Source organism: Manis pentadactyla, chromosome 12 (assembly GCF_030020395.1).
Source record: "Manis pentadactyla isolate mManPen7 chromosome 12, mManPen7.hap1, whole genome shotgun sequence".
Lineage (NCBI taxonomy): Eukaryota > Metazoa > Chordata > Mammalia > Pholidota > Manidae > Manis > Manis pentadactyla.
In genome coordinates this window covers 70,818,104-70,837,662 of record NC_080030.1, presented here as the reverse complement: position 1 = coordinate 70,837,662, position 19,559 = coordinate 70,818,104, and the positions used below count along the sequence as shown (strand labels likewise).

Here is a 19,559-nt window from a genome sequence, read left to right as displayed (position 1 = left end):
CCTACATCCCAGCGGTAGACTGCTGCTGCTCGTTACTTGGTGTTAGGCTTATTTAGGGGCCAGGCTGGTAATTGGTCCCCTGGTCTTAGGCAGGGTCTGTGTGCCTGCTGTTGGAGATGAGCTGGTGAGTTGGGAGACTTTCTGTCCCTCCAACCTTGGCAGCTCAACCCTGCAATGTTTCTGTGGTGGCTCTTTGGCAGGTGGGGTTTTTCTGTCCCTTTCCTGATGGTATATACCATGGCTTTGTATTTGTTTAGATTCCTGGACCTAACAACCTGCTTTCCCTCAGGGGAAGGTGGCTTTTGCTTCTTTGCTTCTCCCAGAAGCAGGACCTTTTTGCCTGACTCCTGCACAAAGGAAGGATGGTTCTCTAAACTCTAGCAATAGCAAAAGTTTTTCTGTTTTGACCCTTCCCCCAGAGACTCTGTGGATGAGGGGTTGCTGCCTTGCCTCCAGGGACTGAAGGCTTCTTCACTTCCTATGAGGGATGTGCCTGGGGAAGTCACAGTTTCAGGCCTTTTCCTGGCACCAATCGCTTCTCAGCCCTCATGACTGGTAAGGTCAGAGGTCTCCCACTCTTCCGCCTTGCCCAGTTTCTCTTGTGAGCATCTGGCAGAGACCCAAGACAAAGGACTGCAAAAGATAGCCCCCCTGTGGTCGGAGCTCCTGGCTGCTCTAAAGTGATATGCTAGCCCACACTTAGACATCAGGAAATTTAAAATATTTTCGGTATTTCTTCTCATTTGCTTCTGTGGCAGCTACCTCCCTCTTATGCACCGTCAAAGGTGAAAAGTTGGTGTGCCTCACTTCTCCTTGGAGGAAGTTGTCCCACTTTGGAACTAAGTTCCCTTGATTTCCTTGTAAACTTAGTTCTCTGATAAGTTCAAGCAGAGTTATGATTTTTGAGGGTTATACTGACTTTTCTCACTAAGATGAGAGTGACACATTCTTACAGCTTTCTTCATCTTAAGTACAAGAAGAACTTAGGTGTATGTTTTGTTTGTCATTTACTTTTTTATTTCATCTTTTTAAATAGTTCATTTTTATTGTATTTATAAAAATATCACTCTGTGATAGACTGACAGAAACAAAAAAAACTGGTCCCTCATGACAAATAGTACAAAAAGCAATTTTCCACTGCATAAAGCAGTTATGACAAGATTATCCAACCTTCAGGTTTCATAAGTGAACTGTAGAGTTACAGAACATTTCTTCTGGAACTTATGACATACTTATGGATAGCACAATAATACTAATTCACATTTAGCAGAGAGCAAGGAACTAGGAGCAGTTAATAAAATATTTTCATTACCAAACACTTATTCCATAGTCTATCATACAGCATTACTAATTTTTTCCTTCTCTAAAACAGATTTATAGCATTTGCTGCAATTAACCCTGATGTAAGGATTAATTATTTATGAATTTTTTTAAATGTCCCACATTTCCTCTGGAAAAAGAATATCAAAATGAACCATACAACCTGCTGCCCCCGCCACTGCGTCAGGCCAGCCAGAGGACGGCCCTACCTATGGCAGCTACAGGGGCGTATCCAAGAGGATGCTCCCTGCATGCAAAACTCACTGATCTGAGAGTGGAGGCGGGCACTGTGGCTGGGAAGCAGGAAAGAGCTCTCTCCTCCTGGCAGACACAAGCACCACTCACACACCTGTGACCCCCACCATCGCTCCAGGGGCTGAGCAGCTCCAGAGAGTAAAGATTCTGGGCATTAGAGGATGCCGCATACACCAAGTATTTACTAAAAATATGGAACATCAAAAGAACTTGGTGTAAACTAAAATCCCACAAACCCAGAAAGAGAGCCAAGTAAAATTGAACTCACCAATTTTCCTGAAAAAGATTTTAAAATAAAAATCATAAACATGTTCATGAAGCTACAGAAAAATATTCAAGAACTGAGGGAGGAATTCAAGAGATAGAAATTTTGAAAAATACAGTATTGGAAATGAAACATACAATAGAGGAATTTAAAAGCAGATTAGATGAAGTAGATGAGACGATAAATGGAATAGAAATTAGAAAACAGGAATACAAAGAGCTGAGGCACAGAGAGAAAAAAGGATCTCTAAGAATGAAAGAATATTGAGAGAACAGGGTGATCAATCCAAACGGAAGAGTATTTGCATTATAGGGGTACCAGAAGAAGAAGAGAGAGAAAAAGGGATAGCAAGTGTCACTAAGGAGGTAATTGCTGAAAACTTCCCCAATCTGGGGAAAGAGATAGTCTCTCAGGTCATAGAGGTACACAGATCTCCCAACACAAGGGACCCAAGGAAGCCAACACCAAGGCATACAATAATTAAAATGGCAAAACTCAAGGATAAAGACAGAGCATTAAAAGCAGCCAGAGAGACAAAAAAGATCACATACAAAGGAAAACTCATCAGGCTATCATCAGACTTCTCAACAGAAACCTTACAGGCCAGAAGGAAGTGGCATGATATATTTAATGCAATGAAGCAGAAGGGACTTGAACCAAGAATACTTATCCGGCAAGATTATCATTTAAATTTGAAGAAGCAACTAAACAATTTCCAGATAAGCAAAAGTTGAGAGAATTTACCTCTCACAAAGTACTCTATAGTGTATTACAGAGGGACTGCTATAGATGGAAGTGTTCCCAAGGCTAAATAGCTGTTATGTGAGAAAATAAAACCACAGTAAAGGAAGTAGACCAATTAATTCCTAAGCAAATGCAAAATTTTATCAAGTAATCCAAAAGTTAGTCAAGGCATACACAGAGTATAGAATATGACACCTAATATATGAAGAATAGAGGAGGAAGAAAAGGGAGAATAAAAAAAGAACCTTTAAATTGTGCTTGCAATAGCTTACTAAGTGAATTAAGTTAGACTGTTAGATAGTAAAGAAGCTAACTTTGAACCTTGGTAACCATGAATCTAAAGCCTGCAATGGCAATAAGTACATACCTATCGAGAATCACCCTAAATGTAAATGGTCTGAATGCACCAATCAAAAGACAAAGAGTCACTGAATGGATAGAAAATAAGACCTCATGGGATTAAAGACAGTGGCGTAAGTGGTGAGACAGAGACCTCCTCCTAGACCACATATAATATGAAAATATAATTAATACAACTAATCCTAAAAGAGCAACAGGAAAGAAGGCTGAGCCAGACAGCATACACCTGGAGGAAAGAACAGACCTCACGAAACAGGGTAATTTACCAAAGCCATGGCCCGGCAGGACTCAAGCCCTTCTCTGACCCCAGCTCACTAGCGGGAGGAAGAGAAACAGAGCAGGGAGGGAGTGGAGGCCTGGGACTGATGAACACCTACACCTGGAGATCTGCTCTGGAAGCACGAACCTACACTGCATGGTGCTCTGGTGACTAGTGGAGTTAGAAAGGCAGGCAGAATACCTGGAGAGATGGAGATTCCAGCTGCTTGTGGAAAACAGGGATCCATATCCGGTTGATCTGGGTGGGCAGTCTGAGAGACTTCCTAAAACCAAGACGACTGCTAAAGGGGCAAGGATTGCATAGAGCTAACTGCTCAGAAGAAAGGACAGGTAGACCAAATTGTCCAGGTGCACTCTGCCCAGAAGGTTGGGAACTTTCACGATCTTGAGGTGCTCCATCCCCATGGCTGTTTACACAACTCCAAGGACCCCCACCATGATACCCAGCCTACTGCGCCTTCCTTCTGGACAGCCCTCATCTGGCTTGCAAACTGGCAAACCTTACCCTGGTGACAGGCCAGCTAAAGGGAAGCCCCGTAGAAAGCAGCTAAAAACGCAAAGTATACAGGCTTACACCTGTGCGTTCAGCCCACTGGGTCTGGCAGTGAAGACAGGCATAGCAGCCGGAAAGCAGAAAACAGCTCTTTCCTCCCCCCAGGCACCAGCACCACTCCCCTGTGACCCCTGACATCGCTCCAGGCGCCCAGCAGCTCCAGAGAGTAGAGCTTCTGGGCACTAGAGGGCGCCATATACAAATATGGAATGTCAAAGGAACCTGGTTCAAAGCAAAATCTAACCACCACCAGAAAAAGGGTTGAGTGAGACTAATAAATCTTCCTGAAAGAGATTTCAAAATAAAAATCATAAACATGCTCATGGAGGTACAGACAAATATTCAAGAACCCAGGAACGAATTTAGGACAGAGATTCAATCACTGAGGGTATTAAAGGCAGATGAGATATAGCGGAGGAGACAATAAATGAAATAGAAATTAGAGAAGAGGAATACAAAGAAGCTGAGGCACAGAGAGAAAAGAGGATCTCTAAGAATGAGAGAATATTGAGAGAACAGGATGATCAATCCAAACGGAACAATATTTGCATTATAGAGGTAACAGAAGAAGAAGAGAGAGAAAAAGGAATAGAAAGTGTCACTGAGGAGGTAATTGCTGAAAACTTCCCCAATCTGGGGAAGGACATAGTCTCTCAGGCCATGGAGATGCACGGATATTCCAATACAAGGGACCCAAGGAAGACAACACCAAGACATATAATAATTCAAACGCAAAAATCAAGGATAAGGACAGAGTATTAAAAGCAACCAGAGAAAGAAAAAAGATCACATACAAAGGAAAGCCCATCAGGCTATCATCAGACTTCTCAGCAGAAACCTTACAGGTCAGAAGGGAGTGGCATGATATATTTAATGCAATGAAGCAGAAGGGACTCAAACCAAGAATACTTTATCTGGCAAGATTATCACTTAAATTTGAAGGAGGGATTAAGTAATTTCCAGATAAGCAAAAGTTGAGAGAATTTACCTCCCACAAACCATCTCTACAGGGTATTTTGGAGGGACTGCTATAGATGGAAATGTTCCTAAGGTTAAATAGCTGTCACCAGAGGTAATAAAGAGGGATAGACAAAGAGGACAGAATATAATACCTAATATATAAAGAATGGAGGAGGAAGAAAAGGAGGGGGGAAAAAAAAGAACCTTTAGATTGTGTTTGTGATAGCATACTAAGTGGGTTAAGTTAGACTCTAAGATAGTAAGGAAGTTACGCTTGAACCTTTGGTAACCATGAATCTAAAGCCTGCAATGGAAATAAGTACAGACCTATCAATAATCAACCTAAATGTAAATGTTCTAAATGCACCAATCAAAAGACATAGAGTCAAGAATGGTTAAAAAAACAAGACCCATCTATATGCTGCCTAAAAGAGACTCTCTTCAAACCCAAAGACATACACAGGCTAAAAGTGAAGAGATGGAAAAAGATATTTCATGCAACTCATAGGGAGAAAAAAACAGGAGTTGCAGTACTTGTATCAGACAAAACTGACTTCAAAACAAAGTAACAAGAGACAAATAAGGACTTTACATAATGATAAGGGGTCAGTCCAAGAAGAGGTATTATAAATATCTATGCACCCAACATAGAAAAACCTACATATGTGAAACAAATACTACTAGAATTAAAGGGGGAGATAGAATACAATGTTTTCATTTTAGGAGACCTCAACACACCACTCACTCCAAAGGACAGATCAACCAGACAGAAAATAAGTAAGGAGACAGAGGCACTGAACAACATCTTGGAACAGATGGACCTAACAGATAACTACAGAAACTCCACCCAAAAGCAGCAGGATACACATTTTCTCAAGCGCACATGGAAAAATTTTAAGAATAGATCATATACTAGGCAAAAAAAGAGCTTCAGTAAATTCAGAAGGATTGAAATTGTACCAACCAGCTTCTCAGATGACAAAGGTATGAAACTAGAAATAAACTATGCAAAGAAAACAAAAAGGCCAAAAACACATGGAGGCTTCACATGAGCCTGAATAATCAACAGATCATTGACCAAATAAAAACAGAGCTCAAGCAATATATGGAGACAAATTACAACAATAACTCAACACTGCAAAATCTCTGTTATGCATCAAAGGCTGTGCTAAAAAGGAAGTATATTGCAATACAGACTTACCTCAGGAAAGAACAATACCATATGAACAGTCTAAACTCACAATTAATGAAACTACAAAAAAAAAGAACAAATGAGTCCCAAAATCAGTAGAAGGAGGGACATAATAAAGATCAGAGCAGAAATAAATAAAATCGAGAAGGATAAAACAATAGAAAGAATCAATGAAACCAGGAGCTGGTTCTTTGAGAAAATTAACAAAATAGATAAACCCCTAGCCAGATCTATCAAGAAAAAAAGAGAGTCTATACACATCGGCACAATCAGAAGTGAGAAAGGAAAAATCACTACAGACACCACAGAAATACAAAGAATTATTAGAGCATACTATGAAAAATTATTTGCTAACAAACTGGACAATCTAGAAGAAATAGACAACTTTCTAGAGAAATATAACCTTCCAAGGCTGTCCCAGAAAGAAACAGAAAATCGGAACAGACCAATTACCAGCAACAAAATTGAGTTGGTAATCAAAAAACTACCTAAGAATAAAACTCCTGGACCAGATGGCCTCACCACTGAAATTTATCAAGCATTTAGTGAAGACCTAATGCACATCCTCCTTAAAGTTTTCCAAAAAGTAGAAGAGGAGAGAATGCTCCCAAACTCATTCTATGAGGCTAGCATCACTCTAATACTAAAACCAGGCAAAGACACCACACAAAAAGAAAATTACAGACCAATATCTCTGATGAGCACAGATGAAAAAATACTCAACAAAATATTAGCAAACCAAATTAAAAAATACATCAAAAAGATCGATCATGATCAAGTGGGATTTATTCCAAGCATGCAAGGATAGTACAATACTCTAAAATCCATCAACATCATCCACCACATAAACAAAAAGGACAAAAACCACATGATCATCTCCATAGATGCTGGAAAAGCATTTCACAAAATTCAACATCCATTCATGACAAAAACTCTCAACAAAATGGGTAAAGAGGGCAAGTACTTAACATAATAAAGGCCATATATGACAAACCCACAGCCAACATCACACTTAACAGCGAAAAGGTGAAAACTTTTCATTTAAGTTGAGAACAAGACAAGGATGCCTACACTCCCCACTTTTATTCAACATAGTACTGAAAGTCCTAGCCACAGCAATGAGACAACACAAAGAAATCAAAGGCATCCAGATTGGTAAGGAAGAAGTTAAACTGTCACTCTTTGCAGATGAAATGATATTGTACATAAAAAAACTCTCAAGAATCCACCCCAAAACTACTAGCTCTAATAACCGAATTCAACAAAGTTGCAGGACACGAAATCAATATAAAGAAATCTTTTGCCTTCCTATATACTAATGATGAACTAGCAGAAAGAGAAATCAGAAAAACAATTCCATTCACAATTGCATCAAAAAGAATAAAATACCTAGGAATAAACCTAACCGAGGAGGTCAAAGACCTATAATCCTGAAAACTACAAGACACTTATGAGAGAAATTAAAGAAGAAACCAATAAATGGAAATACATCCCATGCTCATGGATAGGAAGAATTAATATTGTCAAAATGGCCATCCTGCCTAAAGCAATCTACAGATTCAATGCAATCCCTATCAAAATACCAACAGCATTCTTCAATGAACTAGAGAAAATAGTTCTAAAATTCATATGGAATCACATAAGACCCCAAATAGCCAAAGCAATCCTGAGAAGGAAGAATAAAGCTGGGGGGATTACACTCCCTGACTTCCAGCTCTACTAAAAAGCCACAATAATGAAGGCAATTTGGTACTGGCACAAGAACAGAGTCATAGATCAATGGAACAGAATAGAGGGCCCAGATATTCATCTCTGTGCTTCTCAGTGTCCAGCACAGTGCTTGGCATACAGCAGGCTCTTAATGAATACATATTGAAATAACATATATGGCCAATTAATATATGATAAAGGAGCCATGGATATACAATGGGAAAATGACAGCCTCTTCAACAACTGGTGTTGGCAAAACTGGACAGCTACATGTAAGATAATGAAACTGGATTATTGTTTAACTCCATACACAAAAGTAAACTCAAAATGGATCAGAGACCTAAATGTAAGTCATGAAACCATAAAATTCTTAAAACATAGGCAAAAATCTCTTGAATAATAACATGAGCAACTTTCTCCTGAACACATCTCCTTGGGCAAGGGAAACAAAAGCAAAAATGTACAAATGGGACTACATCAAACTAAAAAGCTTCTGTACAGCAAAGGACAGCATCAGTGAACAAAAAGGCATCCTACAGTATGGGGGAATATATTTGTAAATGACATGTCCAACAGGGAGTTAACATTCAAAATATATAAAGAGCTCATATGCCTCAACACCCAAAAAGCAAATAACCCGATCAAAAAATGGGCGGAGTATATGAACAGACAGTTCTTCAAAGAAGAAATTCAGATGGCCAATTAGACACATGAAAAGATTCTCCGCATCACTAATTATCAGGGAAATGCAAAATAAAACCACAATGAGATATCACCTCACACCAGTTAGGATGGCCACCATCCAAAAGACAAACAACAAATGCTGGTGAGGATGTGGAGAAAGGGGAACCCTCCTACACTGCTAGTGGGAATGTAAATTGTTTCAACCATTGTGAAAAGCAATATGGAGGTTCCTCAAAAAACTAAAAATAGAAATACCATTTGAACTGGGAATCCCACTCCTAGGAATTTACCCGAAGAATATAATTTCTCAGATTCAAAAAGACATATGCACCCCTATGTTTATCATAGTACTATTTACAATAGCCAAGATATGGAAGCAACCTAAGTGTCCATCAGTAGATGAATGGATAAAGAAGAGGTGGTACTATACACAATGGAATATTATTCAGCCATAAGAAGAAAACAAATCCTACCATTTGCAAAAACATGATTGGAGCTAGAGGGTATTATGCTCAGTGAAATAAGCCAGCTGGAGAAAGACAAGTGCCAAATGATTTCTCTCATTGTGAAGTATAACAACAATGCAAAACTGAAGGACCAAAACAGCAGCAGACTCACAGACTCCAAGAAGGGACTAGAGGTTTCCAAAGGGGAGGGTTGTGGGAGAGCGGGTGGGGAAGGAGGGAGAAGAGGATTTAGGGGTATTTTGTTTAGTACACATGGTGTGTGTGGGTTCATCGGGAAGGCAGTGTAGCACAGAGAAGACAAGTAGTGATTCTGTGGCATCTTACTAAGCTGATGGACAGTGAGAGCAATGGGTTGTGGGGGGACTTGATAATATGGGTGACTGTAGTAACCACAATGTTTTTCTTGTGAAACCTTTACAAGAGTGTTTATCAATTATACCTTAACAAAAAAAATAAAAAATAAAACATAAATCATACATTCTACCAACCAGCAAATGGAGACAAATGAGAAGAGAAAGTAGCCTTGAAGACACTTTGGAAATTATATCTCTTATTTCCCCAATAAAGAGTTTAGAAGCAATAATTATTTTACAGTATGTTCCCTCATAACCCTTTTATTATGGATTTATCGCTCTGCTATTCTTTTGTCTATCTTTTCCAAAAAAATAGCCAATATCTCAAAGACAGTGCTATAATCATCTCCGTACTTCTCAATGTCCAGCACAGTGTTTGGAATACAGCAGGCTCTTAATGATTACATACTGAAAGAATATATACTGGGTAAAATGAATAGATATGATAATGGCTCTGCTTACTTTTTTCTTGTGTATTTTTTCTGATGAATTATATCCTCTTACTTTTCCCTTTTCTATTTTTGTGAGTGCATATAAATGGAGCTCAGATAATCCATACATACCAGTGTCTACCTGACTCCCACGTACTACTACTGTTTGAAGACTCCGCTACTAGCTCTATCCACCTGGTCAGCTGGCCTCACACCAGTAATAGTAGCATTTGGGATGAGACGGTTCTGGCTCTGTCTTTTGTTTAGATGCCCTGGCAGTCTGCATGGTGGTCAGCTATTGCAGCCAGGTAAGTTTCCTATAACCATCTCAGAGCCTGGGTGAATGGAGTTCTATCTGAACCTGACTATTCTTCCTCCGTATTGGTCATGTATAGCTAGGGACTCTTAGACCTCACGACTAAGCCTCCTTGAGTCACAACTGGTACTTCATCGTATGTTAATATATTTCATTATTTAGTTTTCCACACGTTGCGGTTGATCTTCCATTAGAATATAGAAGAAGAATGCCACTGAAAGCAGAAATTTTGTGTTTTTGTGATTTTTTTCAAAATCCCTAATTCTGTAATATTCCCAAAGTAGATATACATTATTGAATGGGAAAATGAGTTGAATCCTGCATTGAAAGCTCTTCATAATTTCCCCTCAGGAATTAAGTAAACTTCTATTTTTACCTTAGTTCTTCCATTTCTTTTTCCCAACAACTTGTTTTTGCTTCCTCATATACCTCCATGAGAACATTAATGTGTGTCTTGATGAATGGTAGCTGATAATCTCTGAGAGTACCAAACATACTTACAGTTAAACAGGGTTCACGTTTTTCCACAATCATATATAAATTAATTGTACTATTCCCAGAGATTTTAAAGAAAACAAACTCTTACCCAGCTTTAGCAACACTTATGGTCTGTTGCTCCATTGCTTCGTGGATACTGGTTCTATCATGCTCTTTGAGGCTATTAAACTCGTCGATACAGCAAAGGCCTGCATCTGCCAGTACCAGGGCCCCAGCCTCCAAATTCCACTCTCCTGAGTCTTTCACAGCAGTTACCGTCAGACCTAAGGAAACAAGTTAAGCGTCTCAGCTTTTATTTTCAAAAGCATATCTTATACCCATGAAGGGGAAGAAATACCTAAAGTATTTCTTTAAAGGAAAGGGCATAGAATCAAGGCTTTTACTTCTAGTCTATCAAGAATGGATGGCATCAGAAAACAAACTGGTGGTTGCCAGAGGAGAGGGGGCTGGAGTAATGGGAAACGTAGATGAAGGAAATAAAGAGGTACAAACTTCCAGTTATAAAGTAAATAAGTCATGCAGATATAAAGTACAGCACAGGGAATATAGTCAATAATACTGTAATAATTTTGTATGGTGACAGATGGTAATTACACTTATTATGGGGATCATTTCATAATGTATACAAATGTCTAATGACTCTGCTATGCACCTGAAACTAATATAATATTGTATGTCAACTACACTTCAGTTAAAAAAAAAACAACAGAATGGATGGTGTCAGGACAGCTACTTCAGGTATCCAGTCACTAGAAGGCCCCAGAAGGTCCTATGTCCTGAAAATCTAAGATGTGTTATTGAGTATTTTGTGGCAACCAGAAGTCCTCAGATTTTTTGTCTCTCCTTTGTAGGTACCTTCAACTGAGTGGTCTAAACTTTTAGAAGGAGCTAACAGATCTCAAGAGATCTTATGACAAGAGGTTATGTACAATATGCTATTTACAGAGAACAGCAGATATTACAGTCCAGTGATGAAAATGAGAAGTTTGCTCCCAGCCACAGTATGAGGGAGAAGATTTCCTTCATATGTCTTATCTAATTTTGATTCATCCTTTATATCAGTCAATAAAGCAAAGTGGTCAAAAGTAAAGGATCTGGAATAACCTAGACTTGGATATGAACCCTGCATCTGTTATGCTGCTTGTCACATAGTAGGCAAATTTACTAATATATCCAGGCCTCAGTTTATTCATCTATAAAAGGGGATAACAATAGAACATAGCTTACAGATTCTTGGATATTCAGGTACTATAGAAATAAAACTCTTTAAAAGATATATGATACATAATAAATATTGTTCATAAAAATTGATAAACCTCTAGTCAGACTAAGAAAGGAAAAAAGAGGAGACACAAGTTACAAATATGAGGAATAAAAGAGAGGACATCACTATTAACCCTACAGACATTGAATTAAAAAATACAATGAACAACTCAATGTCCTAAGTCTGATAACTTAGATGAAATGGTCAAATTCTTTGAAATATATAAACTGTTTATCTAAAAAGGAATATAAAGGAAATATATAAAGTTTATCTAAAAAAGAATAGATAACTTGCTCAATCCTACATCTATTTTGAAAACTGACTATGCAGTTGAAAACCTTGCAACACAGAAATTTACAGGCTGAGATGACTTTATGGAGAATTCTACCAAACATTTATGGAAGAGAGAATACCAATTCTACACAAAATTTTCAAAAATATAGAAAAACAAGGAACATTTCCCAATTAATTTAATTAAGTCAGTATTATCAAGATACCAAAAACAGATAAAGATTAAAAGAAAACAACAGACCAGTATCCCTCATAAACATAGATGCAAAAAACCTCAAAAAATACAAACCAGTCAAACAATACATAAAATGATAACTGATTACAACAGTGGGGCTTGTCTTGGGAATGCAAGACTAATTCAACATTCAAAAATTAATCAGTATAATTCACTATATCAACGAACTAAGGAAGAAAAAGCGAACTAAGAAAGAAAAAGCAAATGACTACATGAATAAATACAGAAGAAAAATAAACCCTTAAAACTCAACAATAATTTATGATAAAAAGAAATTTTTCAGAAACCTACAAATAGAGGGAAATTCTTCAATCTTATAAGGGATACTTATAAAAATCCTACAGCTAACATACTTCATGATAAAAAATTGAATGCTTACCACCCCCCCCGCCAACCCTTACTCCTAAGATCAGAACATGGCAAGATCTGCTCTCATCACTCTTATTCAAAATCATGCTGAAGGTTCCAGCCAGGGAAATAAAGCAAGGAAAGAAATTAAGAACATATAGATCAAAAAGGAAAAGATAAAACTGTATATTTTCAGACAATATAATTATGTAGAAAATCCCAAATAATCTACCAAAAAGATATTAGAATAAGTGAGTGAAGCAAGGTTGTAGGATACAAGTTAATACACCAAACTCAATCATATTTCTATATAGTAGAAAAAAAAATTACAACTAGAAAATAATACAATTTATAATAGCACCTGTAAATATAAAATACTTGGGTATAAATCTTAAAAAATATATGTAAGATCTGTATGCAAAAACTATAAAACAATGATAAAGGAAATCAAAGATAACCTAACCAAACTGAAAGATATTCCATGTCCATGAAATGAACTGAAAAACTCAATTATTTTTAAAATTTCCCCAAACAGCTCTATAATCTTCCCCAACTGCTCTACAGATTCAGTGCATTTCCAAACGAAATTCTGGCAAGATTTTTGTATAGAAATTGACAAGCAGATTCTAAAATTTATATGGAGAAGAAGAAGGAATAGAAGAGCCAAACCAAAAAACAAAGCAGGAGGTCTCAGATGACCTGATTTCCACATTTACTACAAAGCTTCAATAATCAAGTCAGTGTGGTATTTGAGACAGGATAGACAGAACAATGGAATAGAGTCCAAAAATAGGCCCACAAGTGATTTTTGATAAAGCTGAAAAAAAATTCCATGGAGAAAGGATATTCTGTTTCACAAATAGTGCTAAAATAATTGGATAGCTTTACGCAAAAAGAAAAATTAGTCTTGATCTACACCTCACATATGATATAAAAATTAACTCAGTTACTTAAGGACCTAAATGAAAAATTGCAAAACTTATGGGAAAAAAAACTCATAAAAGAAAATACAGGAGAAAATCTATATGAATTCTCCCAATTTCTAGCCTTGCATTTAAGAAACTTAGAAACTACCACAACTTGCCACTTATTCAAAAACAAAAAAATGAACAAACTGAAAAGTCAACAATTCTTCAAAGATCTAAGATCCATCAGAGAAATGAGAATTATATTCAACTTCCCTCAAAAACCACCATGCAAGCAAGAAGAGAGAAGAATGGAATATTCAAAGTATTGACACAAAAACCTGCCAACCAGAATTATGTACCTTGTGAAATTATCTTCAAAACTGAAGGAGAAATAAAGACTTTCTCAGAAAAACAAAAATTGAGGGAATTTGTTGTAAGAAATGTTAAAAGAAGCTCTTTACCAAGAAGAAAAATGATAAAGGTCAGAAAGATCTACATAAAGGGAGAGCATCAAAGAAGAACTAGGTCACGGTAAAATAAAAACTTTAATTTTTCTTATTCTTAATTGACCTGATAGTAGTTTGTTAAAAATAAAATAATAAAATAAATAATGTATTTGATTATGCATGCCTTAAATGTTTATGTACAAATGAAATGAATGAAAGCAATAACACAAGAGATGGAAGGAAGAAATTAGAAATATTTTGCTATTAATATAATATTCTATATCAACTATATTCCAATTAAAAATATTTTACTATTATAATGTACTTGCACTACTGTGAAGTGGTATACTATTATTTGAAAGTGAACTTGGATTAGTTGTAAGTACATATTGCAAAATCTAGGACAACCAATAAAAAAGTAAAATAAAATAAAGCATAATTGATTTGTTATGAAAGGAGAGAAAATGGAATCATATAAAATGCTCATTTAAAATCACAAAAAGCAGAAAAAGAGTGAAAGATGAGAAATAGGAATAAGGAACAAGGGCAATAAATACAAAATGCTACCAAATATGGCAGATATAATCAAACAATACCAATAATCACTGTGAACATCCATAGTCTAAATACACCAATTGAAAGACTATCAGACTTGATCAAAATCAAGACCCAACTACATGTTATCTATAAGAAACTCACTTTAAATATAAACACATACAGACTGAAAGTAGAGATGGAGAAAGATACACCATACTAACATTAATTTTTTAAAAAGTGGGAATAGTTGTATTAATTTCAGACAGAGGACTTCGAAGCAAGGAAAATTATCAGGAGAAGGAGGAGCATTACATAATGATAAAGAGGTCAAAAGTTCAAGAAGACCTAACAACCCATAATATATATGGGCCTCAGAATATGTGAAGCAAAAACTAGTGAAACTCAAAGGACAAAGAGATCAACCTACATTTTAGCTGAAGACTCCAACACCCCTCTGACAGAAATGGACATATCCAGCAGGCATAAAGTCAGTAAGTCTATAGTTGAATTCAACAGCACCATCAATCAACTGAACATAATGTATAGCTATAGACACCTTCATCCAAAGACAGCAGAACACATATTCTTCTCAAGATCCCATGGAATATTCACCAAGAGAGATCACATTCTGGACCATAAAACACACCTTAACAAATTCAGAATAGAAGTCATAAGTAAAATTGATAAGCCTCTAGCCAAGCGAACTGAGAAAAAGAGAGAATAACAAACTACTATCAGAAAAAGGATACATCATTATTGATCCTATTGACCTTAAACATAATAATAAGAATTATTAAGAAAAACTTTATACCCATAAATTTAATAACCTAGATGAAATGGACCAATTCCTTGAAAGACACAATTTGCCAACTCACAGAAGAAGAAACAATCTGAACAGGCCTATAGTATTAAAGAAATTGAATCAATAATTAATAACTTTCTAAAACAGAAAGTACTATGTCTAGATGAGTTTACTGGTGAATTCTACCAAACATTTAAGGGAGAAATTAGACCATTCTCTACAAAGGCCTGCAGATGACAGAAGTAGAAGGAAGGAATATTTTCTAACTCATTCTATGATGCCATCATTACATTATTACCAAAACCAAAGACATTAGAAGAAAAGAAAACTACAGACCATATCTTTCATGAATGTAGATGCAAAAATCCTCAATAAAATATTAGCAAATTTAGTCCAACAATATATGAGAAGAATTTTAAAGCATGACCCAGGAGGATTTATTTCAGGTATGCAAAGCTGGTTCAACAGAGATCACTTAATATTATCTATCACATCAACAGACTAAATAAAGAAAATTACACAAGAAGCCCCCAAATCCCTTAACAGTAGGACAGATAAGAAAAAAATTGTGGTATATTCATACTGTGGAATAACATATGGAAAATAAAAAATTAAGTATAGCTAAGCACAACATAGATGAAATAGTAAAACATAACACCGAGCAAAAAAAATACTCTACCTTTTCATTAATGTAATGTAAAAAAAAATGGGCAAGAACCAAATTAGTGTTAACAGACTGGACCTACAAAAAATATGAAGGGAATGCTTTCAGGCTGAAATGAAAGAAAACTAAGACACTAACTCAAATCCATGTGAAGAACTAAAAACTACCACTAAAGTTAACTACACAGATAATGACAAAAGACAGTAAAAAATGTAGTTTTGCTTGTAATTCTTTTCTTCTATCTTATTTAAATAAAAATTGCAGAAAGCAAATAATAATAAAAGTGTCGTATAATGTATGAAGATAAAATTTGTATGACAATAATAGCACAAATGAATGTAGAGGAAAAGAATTATATTGAAACAACTTTTTGTATACTATTAAAACTGAGTTAGATTGCTTTATACTAATATGTTGGTGATAGCCCCCAAAGCAGTCACTAAGAAAATAACTAAAAAAATACAGTAACAGAAACAAAAAGGATATTAAGATGATACACCAGCAATCATATGTAGCACAAAAGAAAGCAATAATGGAGGAATATAGGAACAAAGGCAGAAGTCATGTAGAAAACAGAGAGGAAAATGGCATAAAGAAATCCTACCTTGTTGGTAATTACATGAAATGTAAATAGAGTAAACCCTTTAGTCAAGAGACAGCAGTTTGTAGAATGGATACAAAAACATGATCCAACCATATCCTGTCTACATTTTAGACTTCAATGCACAAGTAGTTTGAAAGTAAAAGGATGGGAAAAGAATTCCATGCAAACAGTAATCAAAAGATTACTATGCCAGACAAAATATTTTAATACCACCTTAAATATGTTAATGCAAGAGTAGCATTTACAAGTGAAGATATAATCACACTATATTCTGCACTGGTAAGATACGATCAAGAGCAGCAGTCAGGAAACTATGATCTGTGGGCAAAATCTGGCCCAACCACCTGTTTTTCTAAAAATGTTTTTTTTAGAATACAGTCATGCTCATCATTTACATATTGTCTGTGGCTGTTTTCACACTACAATGGCAGAGTTAAGTAGTTGGGACAAACACTGTATGGCCCTCAAAATCTAAAATATTTCTATCTGAGCTGTTACAGAAAAAGTTGCCAACACCTAATCTACAGCATTAAATGCCTACATTGAGACATCAAATTTCAAAAGAAATATTAATAAAAAGAGAAGGGTAAACATATAATGAAGGACATGGAAATAATGTCACTTAAAGAGTAGTTTATAGCATGCAGTATGATTAGCCTGAAAGAAAGATTGAGAGAAGAGAAAGTAATATTTTTGTATTTAGAGAAGTATCCTATGGTAGAGCAATTAGACTAAATCTGGTGCAGCTTCAAAAGAAATAACTAGACCAACATGTAGAATTTTACAGGGAATTGATGAAAAACTTCAGCTGTTTAAAACAGAATGGGCTACCTTACATAGTAAACAGCTTTTCCTCAAAGTAACTAAGCAAAACTTATACTCTGAAAACTATAAAACATTGATGAGAGAAATTAAAGATGACTTGAATAAAAGAGAGACATTCCATGTTAACTGATTAGAAGATTAAATATTGTTAAGATGGCACTATTCTCCAAAGGGATCTACAGATTCAATGCCATCCCTATCAAAATCTCAGCTGTCAAAAAACAAAAAAAATCTCAGCTGTCTTCTTGCAGAAATTGACAAAGTTATCCTAAAATTCATACAGAAATTCAAGGAATCCCAAATACCTGACACAATCTTGAAAAAGAACAAAGGGAGAACTGATACTTCTGATTTCTAAGCTACAAAGCTAAAATAATCAAGACAATGTGGTAATGGCATAAGGATATAGACAAAGAGGGCAGAGCTGATTGTCCAGAAATAAAACCCATACATTTATGGTGAATTCATTTTTTATTAGGATTCCAAGACAATCAATGGGGAAACAATAGTCTTTTCAAAAGATGCTACTGAGAAATTGGACATCTGCATGCAAAAATATGAATTAGGATTCCACCTTCACATCATATACAAAAAAGTAACTGAAACTGGATCAAAGATGTAAACCTAGGGTGCTAAAAGTATAAAACTCTTAGAAGAAAACTGTATGTTCCATCAATTCCACTTCTGGGTGTTCAAAAAAAACAAAAACACTAACTTCAAAGATATATGCACCACCACCGCCCTGCCCATGTTCACTGCAATATTATTTACAACAGCCAATATATGGAAACAACCTGCCTATCAATGGATGAATGGATGAAGAAACTGTGGTGTGTATATATATACATATACACATACATACACAATGGAATATTAGTCAGCCATAAAAAAGAATGAAATCTTGCCATTTGTAAAAACATGGATAGAACTCAAGGACATTATGCTAAATGAGGTAAGTCATACAAAGAAATACAAATACCTAATGATCACTTTTATATGTGGAATCTATCTAAGAAGCAAGCAAGCAAAACCCAAATTCACAGACATATAGAACAGATTGCTAGTTGCCAGTGATGAGAGGCTGGTGGGGACAGGGAGTAGATGGCTTAACTGTTTTTTGATTTTTTTTTTTTTAGTTTAAATAAATTGAAAAGTTTATAATAAAATAAACTACTAAAATACCGCAAGAAAACAAAAATAAAACAAAAGTATACTTAGAAGAAAATGCAGGGGTAAATCTTCATGACCCTTGATGAGGTCACTGCTTAGAAGTGGCTTGTGCAAACAACGGTCTAAGCCCAGGGATGTTTTAAAGATTTGAGTCCTTTCTCTACTTATCACCACATTTCTCCTGGCATCAGTAAGACAGCCTCTGATGAATGAGAGAGATGGAAAGATTTTATGACAAAAGAACACGTGAAAAAAGAAAAAATAGATAATAAATTGGACTTTATCAAAATTAAAAGCTTTTGGGCCCAAAGGATACCACCAAGAAAATACAAATATAACTTATAGAATGGAAGACAATTTTCTAAACCTGATAAACACAATTTGTTGAAAGTCTCTATTAAGAACCAGGTATTTGGAATATATATAAAGAATTCTTACAACTCAAAATAAAAAGACAAATAACCCAGTTTTTAAAATGTCCAAGGGATCTGAACTGACATTTCTCCATAGAAGATACACAGATGGTCAAGAAACAAATAAAAAATATTCAACATGTTTAGCTGTCAGGAAAAATGTAAGTCAAAACCACTGCATACCACTCATAGCTGTAATTAAAAACACATAACAAGTGTCGGTTGGGATGTGAAGAAATTGGAATGCTCATACATTGCTGGTGGTCTGGTCACTCCTCAAAAGGAGCTACCACATGACCAAGCCATACCACTCTTAAGCATATACCCAGACAAATGGAAACATATGTCCTACACAAAAATTTGTATACAAATGTTCATAGCAGCATAGCTGTTATTAAAAAAAAAAAAATCACTGTGTAATCATACCGGGGTACTTGTCAGTGGATTCTCTGTATGCTAGATTCAAGGTCTTAGCAGGCACAAATTCTACCGACCTAAAATCTACCAGTAAATAATTATCTATTAGCTCATTTGTGAAAGCTTTCCTCTCCTTTCTAGTTTTTGACCTTTTCTAAATGATCCTGCATTTAAGGCCTCCAATCTCAAAATGCCTACTTGCCTAGCTTCCCTTAAGTGTGGCTCCATCTAATGTCATTTGTCTCTAT

The 19,559-nt window shown here is 35.9% G+C and overlaps 1 protein-coding gene across 8 annotated transcripts in view; it reads right to left on the bottom strand.

The window, feature by feature from the left end:
• The window catches only part of MCM9 (minichromosome maintenance 9 homologous recombination repair factor), a 102,281-nt gene that overhangs the window by 25,397 nt on the left and 57,325 nt on the right, over positions 1 to 19,559 (bottom strand). For all 8 annotated transcript variants that reach the window (XR_005032584.2, XR_005032585.2, XR_005032586.2 and 5 more), the window contains one exon: positions 10,476 to 10,650. Coding sequence is in view for 5 of the 8 variants with exons in the window: in XM_036925052.2 (XP_036780947.2) it covers positions 10,476 to 10,650 (175 nt within the window). In the remaining 3 variants the exon portion in view is untranslated. The remainder of the gene's footprint in view (positions 1 to 10,475; positions 10,651 to 19,559) is intronic.